This window comes from Bombus flavifrons, chromosome 2 (assembly GCF_040668555.2).
Source record: "Bombus flavifrons isolate JBK064 chromosome 2, iyBomFlav1_principal, whole genome shotgun sequence".
Classification (NCBI taxonomy): Eukaryota; Metazoa; Arthropoda; class Insecta; order Hymenoptera; family Apidae; genus Bombus; species Bombus flavifrons.
The window spans coordinates 6178450-6194451 of record NC_138443.1 but is presented as its reverse complement, the minus strand read 5'-3'; the positions used below and the strand labels follow the sequence as shown (position 1 = coordinate 6194451).

At 31.8% G+C, this 16002-nt stretch overlaps 1 protein-coding gene across 3 annotated transcripts in view; it reads right to left on the bottom strand.

Annotated features, from left to right (window-relative positions):
- Positions 1 to 3893: 3893 nt before the first annotated feature.
- Positions 3894 to 16002, bottom strand: part of LOC138190059 (potassium voltage-gated channel subfamily KQT member 1) — a 73752-nt gene continuing 61643 nt past the window's right edge. For all 3 annotated transcript variants that reach the window (XM_069132539.1, XM_069132540.1, XM_069132541.1), the window contains 2 exons: positions 10397 to 10519; positions 3894 to 9515 (listed from right to left, as the gene is read on the bottom strand). In XM_069132539.1, the coding sequence (XP_068988640.1) occupies positions 9414 to 9515; positions 10397 to 10519 (225 nt within the window). In that variant the 3' untranslated portion in view covers positions 3894 to 9413. The remainder of the gene's footprint in view (positions 9516 to 10396; positions 10520 to 16002) is intronic.

The window sequence follows — 16002 nt, the reverse complement described above, 5'->3', positions numbered from 1 at the left end:
CTAAGTCTAGCGAGTAATCGAAACTCTATAAATTTCATATTTCATGTACGTACTACAGAAAATCTATATTAAGAAGAATTAACCTACGACATAAACATCATTTTGCAAAACGATGTTCTTTCCATACAATTTACTGTTAAAGCTTAATTTTATTTCGAAAATGCCACTGAAACAAAAGACCAATTTTAGGTACAATAAATAATTGACAATATTAGAATTCTGCGAATATTCTTGTGTTTCGATCACTATGGTTGCTCCATTTGCGAATTATATTCTCGAACAATTTCCAACACGATCCAAGCTTTTGAAGTTAGACCACGCCAGCCGTGAGGCGAACTTAATTCGAAAGATATAATTTAATATAAAGCTCAAATTCGATTAAATTCGTTCTGTGACAAAACATTTTTATGTCCATCCTGTGTAGGACGCGATATTGCAATTATCTAGCGTAACACGTAGCAAGAATTATAATCTGCTTATTTATTACTTTATTCTCTAGCGAGATTGATTGTGACGCGATGTAAAAACGCGAAGTAATTTCGAACTTTCGTGAACTAATTAAAACGATGTAAGATTTTCAAATTAAACAGTTTCATGAACAAAGCTTCTGAGATGTTTCTAGACGAAATAGGTAGAATTAATTTTATTGGATCAAATTCTCAGTGACATACGCTATAATTTTGTCAAAAGCAATAACAACAGTTAACGCTAATTATTGTTTGTTTCAATATTTGTTTCAGTATTGCTCGCTTCATTTCCTCCACAAGATTTTTACTTTTCGTTCGATAGCAACAAGTATACATGTAATTTCACAACACTTGTTACTGTGATTACGTTTAAATTGAAAATTAGAAAAAAGAAACTACCACTATCTCTAACTGTCATAAAAGTGTTAAAGATCCAATAGCATGTTTTATTTTAGAAATTGCGAGCAAATTGAGATTAATCGAAAGAACGAAACTGGTTCGCTTCTGCTAAGAGAAAGGAAAGAATTTCGACTAAAGATTATCACACGTTCTAATTGCGAACTGCAAGAACTTTTGCAAAATTTGTTGAAATTTCAATTCGTAGATTTAATCTTTTCCCTGTTTATACACGCTACGATGCCATTTTAACACATTGCGTACGGAGCTATGTTTTTCAAATTTCTTTTCCAAAAATTTTGAAAAAAGCTTTGATCATAATTCATATAAAGTATGTGTGTAAAGGTTTGCAATATAAGAATATTATATAAAAGTATTGAAAAGTATTGAGAAAAGAATATTGTATAAAAATTATTTTTTGTCGTATTACAGTATATGTATTAGTATTATTGTGGGCGTATCATAAGATCAAATTATCAAATGATACACCCGATTTGAAGAAAATACGATTAAAATATCTCATTGATAGTTCATTGGAAACTATGAAGAGTAGTATACGATACAAACGTATATACAAATGGTTTTCAAATCCATTGCAACTTTAATCAATCTTTCTCAGCTTTCAAAAACAAGAATTTGTTGAAAAACAAAAAATTTTGCTTAATTTAGCTTGGACAAAATTAAATAAATTTCGTCTAAGCTATAACTAGACAGTTGAATGTTAGTCCACTCTCCTTTTTTTTTTTTATTAGAATTAAATTATTTTTTAATACCAGCTGTCTAATGAAGATCAACGGTATTTCAACTTGCTACTATGCCATTGTTTCATTTGATTTGCATGTGATTATTGAATAACGTCAATATTTTCACTATGTGAAATCGATCTAGCCTTAAATATGCAGTGTAAAATTTCAATATTGCAAGATCAGTACGCAATGTATTAATATCGTAATTATAGTTTTATGTTGAATTATAACTCTCGTAATACAAGTACATCCGAGATATCTTAAAACCACGATTTTAACGCTTTGCGCTCAATTTTCTATTTCTACTATATAATCTTTTTTATAATTTTCTTTTTCATCTAGAAATATGCATTCATTAAATGTCTTTTCCTTCGTTGAAAATAAACTCGGAAGAACCCGATGGTATGAACAAAGCGCGAACATACCATTGTTGTTTATTCAATTGTTAATTCCTCAGTGAAATGAATTTTTCTTTTAAACCGCAATGGAGATTACATTTCCTGCAGATATCACATTTTTTCTACGTTTAATTTAAAATTCATTCTTTGTAAAACCGAGAGGCAACGTGTTAAATAAAAGTTACATTCTATCTCGTTTCAACCGAATATCCGCGAATAATTTTGTATAATTACACGAAGCAAAAGCGTCTATGTACATGTATATCTATTTATACGTTTTACGATATATACGTTACACGTACACTATTAACAATCGTATTACATGTATTTTCGGCCGATTCGCGAACACTACTTGCCTTCCAAGATCCTCGCCATAAATGTTCTACAATTTTTAACAAAGCTATAAATACAACATATCAACCATGTAAAAGTTGTAAAACATTATCACGACTGTGATAATATATATTTTTATACATATCCTTTATAACATTTCTTTACAATTCGCAAAAATCGTCTCTCTATGCTCGGAGTATATAATGAGAAACATGTTGAATTTTGCAAACGAAGATACAACCTACTTCTCAAGCACATTTATGGTAAAGATTTGTAGACGATTCGATTAAAAAATAATTGGGAAAGTTTTCCTGATTTCACATGATTTTTAAGATTGAAGTTTAAGATAATTTTTATTTCTTTTTCTTATGCTTTTTTTATGTTCTTTCTTTTCTTTAATCACTATGGTTTTGATGAGCGTCAATTAATACTACCTTCCTATATGAATAAACATGATAATATTTATACGCAATTTGATTATATTCGAAGTCTCTTAAATGTTTTCTATTGTAATTAGCAGACATTACGGTGGTCCAGTTAAAATGTTGTACAACGAAAATAAGATATACCGTTGTGAGTATAATTTTTGGACGCTTCGATTGCCCGTGTTTCGATCCTTCTTTTTGTATAAATTCAGATAAAATTCTTCGTATTGACCCTTATGACTGGAATATTAGATAAATAACGTGACAACAAAGTGAAAATGCAATTATATCGTTATTTACTAGTACATACTCGTAAGTTATTCAAGAGATATATGTTCAGGAAAAGAGGCCGTATGAGATAGATGGCTAATTCGCGTGACCAATCCTGGACAATGTTGACATTTTATTGTTTTTATCAAGTAACTGAAATAAATAGAATTGTATAATAAATATATATTTATAAAATATATTATACCGATCCATGTTTCAACTGAAAATTAAACAATACGAAAACCATTGATAATTTCTAACAATTTGCTTTTCACATTATCGTAAAAAAAAGTACATACAAATTTAAACATTTTAATTTCCTTCTTGTATAGTTTACGTTATAGTAAAGGGAGAAGGAAAAGCTTAATAAAAAAATATACATATAAAATTATCTTTGTATGTTTGTCAGATTTCTCAAGTTACTTAAATTTGACTCAATGGGTCAATTTGGAAATTATTGCAATGTCAAATTAGAATCTACCCAGTACCTATCTAGTACGGGTTCTCATTATGATCCAAAAACGTACCTCGAGTTTCATCCCTTAAAATTCATCACTTATATAACTTTTCGGTTTAAACTTAACACGATTCTTTCACGCTGTTCTCCCGAGATTATCAGTTAGTTAATTTATAATAAATGTTCCCAGAGTATTCTCATAGAATCGAAAAATCGTGTGTTCCAACATTGATTATTAATCATTGTTCACAAAGAGATTTTATTGGAAAACGAAATCGTTAATGTTTATATACTCTTTACGCGCGTATTCACATTATTGATTGTCTCTACTTGTGGTCGGCAATATAATAATCGAGTGATTTTTATAATTCATAAACTCTTAAAACGTTCTCTTGAAACGATCGATTGAACCGACTCGATTTTAGGATTAATGACATAAAAGTTTCGAGATCCTAAAAAACGTTTCTCGTTGAATTTTCATCAATGCAAAAAATAATCTGGGTAGTATGGGAGTATTATTATCATAATATTTTTTTGTTTATATTGCATGAATAAAAAATTAGGTTGCATCCTCAAAACTTTCGCAATAACGTTACTTTCGAACAATATTTGTATCCTCTTAAACAATAATTTCTTCGCGTATTCTTCATAAAATATTTCACCCATAAAACACAAGAATTGCACGCATACCTCCCTATTTCTGATTACTTCTTTAATTGCAATATTCAACAATTCTTTTGCAACATAACGCGTCTTTTTCAAATATTTTTCATCGTCATATGAAAGCATGAAGATTGTTGCGTACAGAGATATTGCTATTTAAAAATTGCTTTCAAGATTTAACTTCACACTCCTTTCGTACAATTTTCTCAATTCTTCTCCATAATCTTGTCTCTGTGAATTATTATTTACACATGTTTATTTATGAATTATTAACTTGCTTTATTCTTATTTGTATATTTATCCAACGAGAAACGTTTCATTGTCAGGGACGAAAGAGACTAACGTCGAGCGACTTTGCATTACGAAATTGAAAAATTCGTGCTGTACCTTCGGAGCGTACCTACATGTATGTATATATTGCCATTATAATATAGTTTAATAGTCCTACGATATCGCCTACGTTATTTATAACGCTATCTTACACCTAATTCTATCGTTGATATTATTAATTAGTTGCGTTATAGTGGAGTTAGTCGAGTGAGAGGCACCATAGAATCTTTATATCGTACAATCTTAATACGTTGGAGCGCGTTTTACAGAGTATTTTTCCGTGTCCATTGAAGTGTAGCAACGTTTTCGAAGCTACTTACAAACCGAAAAATCTACCACAATGACAAGAAATCGAATTATGATCATAAAAATAAGCATTACATAACTTAATAATTATTAATGGTACATTTACGATCGATTGACTGGAATATGTTCGTCTTAATTGGACAACTTATATATTACAATTAGATAGTCAACTATAAAAGAACGAAAACTCTTTAACAACATATATTTTACAATTTTCTTCGTTATCCTATTAATTTTATCATCCGAAATAATATTTTTACATCTACAATTTTTTATATGTCCAATTGCATTCGAGAAATTACCTTCCTTGAAAAATGTTTAATGATACTAAAAAGATACTCGATTCAAAAATACTCCTAAAAAGCTGCTTCGTTTAAGTTTCTCTATTCTCGCTATATATTCATATGATATTCATATGTATGTATTTATATATATATATATACAGAATTGCGTTACGTTAGACTCTAATAATAATATAGTGAAGACGATAGATATATTCAGTGCAATATTTCGCCCGATTATGTACGTAATCCTAGTTATCAAGAAACTGGTCCTTCCCGCACAGAGATCGATTAAACTGAAAAATTTTCGTGCATTTCCAAAGCACACGTGCGTCTCAAAGAAACGATCCGCAGAAGATGCCGATTTGTTTTACCATTCGAATGTATAACGATATCCTTTCTTTCTTGTTGGTTTAATTAAATTCAAACCGAAATGATCGAGTATGAAAGAATTGATTTATCACAGATTCATTTACTGTATCTTTGAACATGGATACATTGCTTGAAATCTTGAACTCAAAGATTTTGATGAAGATTTCTTCTTTTTTAATTATAGGATATAAATTATTATTTTGTTCGAATCAATATTTTAATCACCTTTAAGCGAAGCGAGGCTACTGAATTTTGTTAGTCGAACTTTTGATTTAAATTACACGTATCAAATAAAAAATATTATCAAATATTTAAAAACATCAAATATCAAATAAAAAATAATAATTATTATTATAATCAATTGGTAAATTGCAATAGAAAAAGAAAAAAGGAGCAACGAAGATAAGTACTATACAAAAAAAAAGAGATGCTCTATAATTATTTCATCTTTTTGAAACTTATTTGAGTTCTAATTATTGTTTAAATAATGAGCCCAGAATTTTTATAGCCATAGATAAAATATAACCTTTATGTTCTTTTACACTCGAATGGTCATTGAAAAATAAATAATAGACAGAAAAATGCTTCTTGTTATACGACATACGTACGCACGCACACGTCTAGAATCGCTTAGAAATTAGACGTGAATTTATATATAATATTTTACGGTGTCAGTAACATTATAATTCGTTATATGCCATATTCGATAGCCTACGTAGAAAATATAAATGTATTTATACATGCAGAATATAATTCGAATTTCTTTTTCTCTTTCTCTTTTTATTTTTATTTCTGCAATATTTCCACTATCACTATTCTTTCGTCTCCTGTGTCCAAATGCACAATCCTTCATGCATTCACGAGCAACATCGATATAAGATATTCGTGGCGTGATATAAATATCCGAGATTGTACAAATATGTTAGAAAATGTATTGAATACAATTTTTTGGATATTTGGACGTTCTTAATCAGAGATTTATAAGGCAATAATTCTCTAATGTCTCTAACAGAGACAAAAAGATTTAATGAAAGTAACAATTAAGAAAATTAAATATCCATCAGTTTATATTGCTCTCTTATATATTTTCTGTCGTGTTTCAGAACAGTTTTCGTATATAAGATGGTGCCGAGAAAACTTACTTCATTCTATTACAGTTTGAATCTGTGAAAACCAAATATTTGTCAGTAAATCACGACTATGAATTTTGGAAAGCGATTCGAAATAAATATTTTAAATGATTAAACCATTAAATTTTACGACAATTCATGAGAAAAGATAATGTTTTTCGTAATTTCCTGCATCGTTTTTACATTAAGACATATACGCACAAAACTTGCGGAGTGAATTAAAAACCACGAATACCCCATATAGCTACCAATTCTACATTTGCATCAAAGATCATTTAGGAGAAGATGATATTTCAACGATTTCAAAGTATAGATATATATACATGTATAACATTTTCACGTAGTCCGGCAAAGTTTGCGTTAGAAATCGAGAAAAAATAAAGAGAAAGAAAGAGATAGCGAGGAGGGAGAAAAACGTTCGTTTCGAGCAAAAGTATGTATAGAACTCGACATCGCGTTTTTGTACAATGCGTGTTCCCGCTTATCGTCCACGCGTACACGCGGCTATACCTCGATTTCCTTCTAACTAGCCTAGCAACAAGTTTTGTAAAGTCCGTGATTAATTTTAAGGCTTAATAATTGATCATTATTAGCGGAGACTAGAAGTTGTATCTATATGTGTATATATATACACACAAGCACACATGCACGCGCGCAAACACACAATGTATATAATAAGTATATTATTCTATATATATAATATATGTATATAAGCCTATTTATAGAGATATATCTCGTCTAGGAAGTTTCTCTTTATTTGCTTATTGTTCCTTTCTATTATTCCTAGTTGGCCCAAGTGATGTTCCCAATACGTTTGCGTACGTTTCTCCGGCGTATCGTCCCACGTAGCTCTTTTGAAGAAGCTTCTTCTATTTTCGGTTTTCTTATTTTAACACTTCCCCTACTCCGATTACCAACTTTCTTATCACGTTTCTTTATAAAACACATATTTCGATAAATTCTTCAATGTTCACCTGCAGATCCGATTAATCCGACTCGTTCGGAATTTCGATCTCTTGGTTACATCGTGCGACGCGAAGAAACGCCGATCAGCCGAAGATCGACGTAGTGAACCGATTAAATCTCCATTAACACCAACGAAGAATCTTCTGTACCTTTTTTGTAATTCTCTTTATTTTATTCAATTTTTCGTTTATTTTCTCATTTCCAACGTTTCTAACGCTTCTATCAGCTTGGCAACTATTCCTCGTTCGTGCGAAGAGAATTATCGTTTCTGTGCGTTTAACGTGATCGTTTCGCGAAGGCTATTCTCCGAGGACCATTAATTCTGCGTAGCGGAAGTATCCAAGTAACAACGTTTCCATCTTCAGTGAGCTTTCGTTCCCGTCGACTCATACCAATTTTCAATCCCTTTAAATGTGAACCAATTTCTTCCGGGAGAAGCGCGTCCTCTGGGCTGGGGAAAGCGAGTTCCTTGAATCTTTGGTGTTCTTTTTCTCTTTTGCCTATCGACGAGGTGCGAACAAGTTTAAAGGAAACGATATCTTCCATTCTTTCTTCCCTTCTTTTCCGAGTTTTTAACGTTCTTTCTTCTTCTCCTTTTCTTTTTGTTCTAAACGAGTTTTGTATGATCTTCTGATTTTGTGAATGCTTTGCTTCGATTCACTTCTATTCGTTTAGCTACAGTCCATGTTACGAGTCATTGAAAATTAAAGCAATTTTTGGAGTTTGAAGTAATGGAGTTATCAAAGCTTCACTAATTCGATTGTAACTTCTTTTCTGTGTATCATCTATATTCTTTTCGATTTTTATTTCGTAAACGTACTTTGTTTTTGGATTTATTCGAAAAATAAAACAAATTGTAGTTTCGTTCTATTAATCATTGCATCTTATTTCCTTTTTTCCTTTTTGGGCAGATATTCTTATTAATTTTATCTTCAAAGTAATTTTAACTAATCACAATTCTGACGTTCACGTTATATTTATTTATCTTAATGTTTTCACAATTCATATCAATTATATTCCAATAACAAGCAACAGATTATTCATTTACTCTTACTCAGTCAACATACACCATTTCTAAAATAAATCCAAATCTGTTTTTACAACTACCAATTGAATGTTTAATGACAGATTCATTCCTTCTTTAATTCACTGTATCTTCCTGAATTGCGTCTTAATTAGCCAATCAATCAACTAATCTATCTTTCGTTTTTCATTTATTTCACAGCTTTCATTTCTATCAGCGGTTCTTTGCTGAAATTACTTTAAACCTTCGCTACCTTGAATGCATCCACCATTTCCTTTCATCCATGCCATTCATCGCTTTTTCCCATACTTTTTTTCAAATTCTTTACGATTCATCATTTCTTTCAATGCTCTTCCAAATCCTTCGCGATTCATCGCTTCTTCCAATATCCACCCAAATTCGTCACTCCTTCCGGTGGTCTTCGAAATCCTTGATGCGATTTATCACTTATTTCGATACTTCTCCATTCCTCCGCGATTCATCACTTACATCGATATCTTTTCGATTCTTCGCGATTCGTCACTTCTTCTTATATCCTTTCGTCAACGGCGACAACAGTAAGAAAAGACGGGAAAAGAAAGAAGAAAAAGAAAACAAATGGGAGGATAATCCGATAAAACTGTCCGCGCCTGCAGTTTCCTTTGAACGTTATCTCCACCTCGGTTAGTGACGCGAGAAGTCTCACGAATCAGTAAATATGTGCCGTGCTTGAGGGCTATCGGAGACATCGATTCAGCCGCTTTTGCTGAGCATGTTCGAGGCGACGCTGGTTATGGTAACACGGGGCAAAGTCCACGGAATTGCTGGTGATCGCGAAACAGATGGCACGAGCTCGCCGGGGGCTTTCTGTTACACGTCGTCCTCTATACTTCTCAGGGGTATTTGTTGCTTTTGTGCCACTGCGTTCAGCACGTAGACCAGCTGGTCCAATTTCTTGTCTATCACGGACAACTGCGGACAGAAATGGTTTCCATATAAGAATCAATCTTCTCACTGCGGCGCTTTGGATAGAAAAATCTCTGCCTTTCGACCTGAGATAGTTTCCTTTGGACTTTCTATTTTCTTCCTTCTTTTTCCTTTTTTTCGTTTTGTTTAATTTCATTTCAGAGATTAAGGAGAGAAGATAAATAGATCGAGTTTATGGAGACGAAGAATAGGTAAGAAAACGGTGTGTATGCTTACATTCGTTTTCACTTATAAAGAAATGTTTTATATTTTTATATTCTTTGCTTTATATTTTGTTTCTCCTTATTTTTAAATCATGAAACGAGGTAGAAATTCTGAGAAGGAATCGATCGATGATTTTAGATTCGGTTAAATACCATTTATTACGGAGAATGTTATGATGGATTTAATCAAAGGAGACGATTGATAACATGATTCTTAGATTTCGTAGAAAAATACAAGGAGGAGATGGTTCAATCCAAAAGTTGTAACGAAAATCGTTATTAATTTTAAAACTTTCCTCGAACAATCTTTAAAAGAGGAAGGGAAAAGAACAATGAAAATTTCAACTTCCATTTAATGATACTCGAATTACATCTTTCTCGAATTCGTCAACTTTGAAACCCTTGTTATCTCATTATATTATTACGATGCAACTATCCGTGTTAATTCGGTCGAACTGAATTCGAGTGTCTCAGCATGATGCTGCGCAGGCATCCAACAAATTGAAAATTATATCTCTCGTTACATCTGTTCATCTGCAATCCTACAGTGAAAGGAGATATACTGTGAAAGACTAACAAATTTTCTTCCTTTTCAAAAAAGATAAGGGGAAATCAGTATTAAGGATGTAATGGAGCCGGAAAAAGGGTCACGATGGAACTCACCTGCTGTTCGACCCTGTATAAACGTGCACCTATAGTCATCGGTTTCACGTTGCCTGCTCGGTCGATTCCTGCTAGGTAGCTGCCTGGTTTGCCCAGGGTCTGGTCCAACCTCCTCTGCAATTCCTGTGAAAATGCGCAGGTTAAACGCTTAACGGTGTAATGTGGTATAAAATTAGGAACAAACGAGTTGTTTCTTTCGAATTTTATAACATAAATATTGTTTAACGTGAAGATATCAGAATTAATACAAGAAACGTATGTAATTAAATAAAGGGACGTAAGAGTCGTTAATAAACTTGCGGATTTTTATACACTTATGGGGATTTTGAAAATACAGAAATGTACAGAATGCACATAAGATATAATACTCTGAAACTAGAATACTCCGTATAATATTTAATAGCTAATACTTTCTGCCTAAGTTCTATTTCTTTAATATCGTTTATAAAAATATTTATTTGTATAAATATCCACTGTCTAGTTATTGACATGTTTTCAGAGTTATGCGTGATACTTTGTTTTAATCACTTAATATCACTTAAAATAATTTAGTTATTCATTCTAAATGCGATACTCTGTGCAGTCTCAAGTAAGAGGAATTTAAAAGAAATAATGCAGCCTCATTTTGCTTATATCTAATCTGTAATATAACTTACTTATAATATAACTATGGCAGTTATAGTCATTTTTCTTTCTGATCAATAAAAGTTTACCTGTTGAAAACGATATTATTTCGTATTTATAATTCTTGTATTCATAAGTCTCATAATTCTCTTTCTATTATCAGAGTATGTAATTAACTCGCGTTTTCCTATTCGTGGGTCGAATTTTCCCTCAAACTTAATATACAATTATACGCACGCAGAGACCGTGCTCGCTCAGAGACCGACATTTTGCCAGGCATCGTGCTCAAGTACATCGTATTATGTGTATATATATATATATATATATATATATATACATACATACATAATATATATATACATACATACATACATACACATCAAACGTATAATTGGATTTTCGAATGTGAATATTGCATTATCCGTTCATTATCCTGGATCGAAAAACAACATTCGATGTTCATACGCACATTATCGAGCGAACGAAATTGATTGTGTTGTAGAAATGTTTAATTAGCCTTATTAATTAATCGTATTTCACGAGTAGCGAGCAACGGCAAATACCGCCGACTTGCTTGATGCTGGTGATAAATTAATGTTGGCACAAAGATTGGGAAAAATTATAAAGTAATACTTTCTTCAGGTCAATAAATATATTGTATAGTACATACATATTAGTGAAGATTATGGGGCCATCGAGTGAGAAAATAATACGAATGAAGCGTACACTGTTTACAGTTACTAATACAAAAGAAACCGGTATTTATTAAGCAAGCAATTTGTTGCAAATTCACACTCACTTGCACAGTTTAATGCGTTTTGTTTAAAGGTAAAAAATACATCACTAGCTTCTTTAAGGAGAATATTATATGTTACTGCCTTTTTACATAATATCAAGACCTAAAATGTTTATAATTATTCAAAAGTACAAAACTCTCGTTTTACACTTTCGTAAAGTTATTACGTTTCTTTGATTGTTGGCCAGTTTTGTATTGGACTGTGCTAGATTTGTATTAAATTATTTTTATCGATATCAGTAGATATTTACTATCAATAACATCAATCATTTACAATTTAAGTATCAATAATTAATGAATCAAGGAATGTTGGTTATCTTCTATTTTCGTTATCAGGAATACCGTAGGTATATTATATGCAAGTTGCACAAAGTCAGAAATTCATAAAGAATAATTATAAGAATTTAATCCGAACTAATATCAATCCAACTTAATAATATAACATATCGAGGTTCATCGTATCTCGGCACGCTATTGAAGATCTCAAAAATTGTAAAAATGAAATATTATCTGCCTATTATAACGATATAACAAATCGATGTTCGTACAACTACCATAATGTTGAGAATTATGTATGAGAATAAGGAAACGCCATCTTAGCGTGATACCGTGAAGGTTTAAGAATACTATCGATTTTCCGAATATATAACAAAGCCTGGTTCTCGCTCGAACAAAGGATGCCTCGTTCGCGTAAGCTGGATCAATATGATCGATGATTCGCTTTGAATAATCACAGTGTTCCACATCATTTCCGGATGAGTTTGTTATTCAGCATTTTCGACTCGTTTCAACGCTAGGAAAATCAGAACAAATTGTAGATATCCTTTTTCGTAGGTAACAAGCGTCGGATCTACGGTAATGAATTTCGTTGGCTTCGTTAAATTTTCTGTATTAATTAATCACGAGGAAATAAATAGTTTTCGCGTGACGAATGGGTTAATAATGAAATTTTCAAATATATGAGAACATATTGATTTATTCGGGAAGTTCGTAACGATGCTTGAGAAAAAATTTAACATAATGTATTTTTATAGAATACTTAGAGACAATCCACATTTATCGAATAATGTATGCATCATTTTTTATATCGATTTATATTTAATTTATATTTAATTTATACCGATTTCGGAACAGAAGGAAGGTATCTCAATTCCACATATATTTGTTCTTTTATGTATGTTCGTCTATTTCTGCAAAACGGCTTGATCAACCGCAATCATTCTTTTTTGCATTTTATAAGGCATATCTCCCGGTTATTTTTTGTCAACTAGTTTTTCTTCTGCAAAAATTTTACGTATGTTCATCGATTACTCAGTATTAGATTGAGCTATCGGGACGAAACCTTTTGCATTTTCTTGTCCACCGATCGGCTCCGTTTGCAAAATTTCTCCAATTTGTTCATTATTAACTATCGTTATTGTAAATAATTCGTTCATTAATTTCATTTACTTGCGTTCAGCGATTGCTTTGCCATTGTTAGACAGATGTCAAAATGATTGTACTGTAGCGACCTAGGCGAGCGCTTTGAAATTGCGTTTCTCAAGATAGGCTTTAACTCGCGTTTCCGTCGCAGGAAACGTTGTTCTACGGATTCGTTTTCGGCTATAAGTCTACCTTCATTGCGCAATGATTTGGGACACACTATTGAGTTATAGAAATATCCTTCCCTATCGCTGTTCATATTAATAATATCAGTGGCGCAGTACAGCTGATTTATTCTTTATTCGCATACAGCCAATACAATTTTTTATTCATTAGTAAGAATTAAAAATTGAAATAAATAATAAATAGATAGAAATAAATGACCACCTAATTAATGACAGTGAAAACCATTTTACGCCCTGTAATATCGATCGTTTCCATTAAAAAATGTAAAATGAAAGATTTTTCTGAATTGAATGAATAGAAATGAACATAGATCATATATTAGATGTATTTTTAATTTTGCGTCACTTTCAAGAAGATAGCGATATATTTAATACACAAGTTATGTTTAGTAAATAAATGAATAATCTTAATCGTTACTCCATATGTGTCTAAATAGAATACAAACTTTTTACGCATTTCGAAGTCGCTAATATATTGTTGATAAAAAATCTTTTATTTGTAGTGAACTTTCGTAGAGTAAGATCACAAATCCTTTCCGAAAAGCTTCTCGAAATTTCCTGGCAATGAAATCCTCTGAATATTTCATGCAAGCCTCTAGAATAGTCTAAAATATTAAAGTCCTTGCTGTCGCAAAACTTGTAAAGAGCAGAATAAATGATAGTGGAAGTGTATTATATTTGGAATGGATTAAATGTTAATCGATATCTCAAATAAATTTAATAAATTAGTATCATATAATTAATTAATAAAATATTATATAAAGAATTTAATCAAATAGAACTTGATACAATATCATTTTTTTTTTATTAACAAGAACATTTGCCGAATCCTTCAAAGCGGAATTTTAGAAGATACTTGCTATGCAACATTTCAAGAAACTTAGAACGCATCCAAGTCTTAACCATAATTCGTACAATAGTTCAATTAATTTTATAGCATCTTAATAGCAACCATCTTCTCATGATATATCGATATAATATATCAACGTTATATTGGCCCATTAATCATAAAAAGTCATATTAAAGAGAAACGGTTTTCACTTTCTATTAATGAAGGGTTATCCCTTAAAACATGGCAAAGTTCAAGCACACGAGTATGCTTGATACAATTCCAATTGGTTACGCTATTATGTAGACAGCCGATCACGTAACCTAGACCTGTCGTTCCTTCTATTGACAACTCTGTTGTCCCATGGTCTGACATTGGCTTTATTCGCCCGCAGCGATTGGCAGAGACGTAATAATTGTCGACAACGCGAAATCTGCATTTCTCCGATGAGAAATGATACGCGACGTAGCAGCTGCCATTGTCTCTCAGCCGCAGCTCACAGCACGTTCTATCGCGAAATGCTAAACGTTACTCGCCTCGATGACCGATTTCTTTTTTTTTTATTCTCCTTGCTATTTTTCCTTTTTCGTTATTCCTTTTTCTTTTTTATTTTTGCATTTAACGGAGAATCGACGAGTATTCGCGCAGATGGCGATAAAGAGAATTTTCAATAAGCGTCGATACGATCCGATATTATTAACGAGTCCTTTTTTGTTACTTTTCCAATCTCTTTCTTTTTTTGCTCATTAATTAGTTTACTAGAAAAATGTAATATATTTCATTTTTCGAAATATTTGTCTTTTTGATAATTAACGAATATAAATTTGATTATGTGTGAAATTGATGTACGATCAGCGAAGAAAGAAATTATATTCGCATCTTCATCAGTGTTTTTCTTCAGTTAAAAATCGGAAATGATGCAACTTCTGATGTGTTGATTTTCGAATGCCATTGTTTCTGCTATTTTGTTTTTTTAATAAGATTTTGTCGTTTGATTTGACAAGTTATACATACGTGATTTCTTAAATATTAAGATTGACGCTTTAAGGCCACAAAATAGCGGGAGAAATTGATATCTAAAATAGAAATAATTTAATTGGAAACTAACATGTCAGGAAAAAATGCTTTTCGAATAAAAAATATTGATGCGTGATATTATGTGATCTTTTCGTTTCTCTTTCTCTATTCATAACTCTTGTGCTTTTATTCTTTCGTGTAATGACGGAACTTTCCTGCTGTTCGCAAATATAAAAGTTTCCTTCGGCCTCTTAGCAATTTTTTCGAAAATTACCTACGAAGATTTACATTTGAACATGAAAGATATTTTCGTCCATCTTTTATATCTTTCCTGCTTTGCTCAAATATTTGACCTGCGTGTGTACACAGGTAAACATTAATATTCGCATTAGCGATAGAACTTGCGAGCTTTGCGAGTCTCTTAAAGGATTCAGCTTTCTCCTTAATCAAAATTCCTTCTTGAAATCTTTCTCTTCTTTGCAATAGGGTTCGTAAAACGAAAAGATGAAAGTCTAAGGCACTATTTCTTGTTCAAAATGCCATAAGGAAGAATGTTTCGCGAAAATTTCAGCTAGGAAGTTACATGATTTTTTACTTTCCTGTTTTCTAGTGTACAATTTTTGGATCTCGCAACGGTAACTTGACATTTCATAAATTCAAGGAAGGAAGTTAGCATGACAAATGTGCAACTTGCGAATTGAGTTCTCTGATAATGTTCCAGAACTATAGTTCA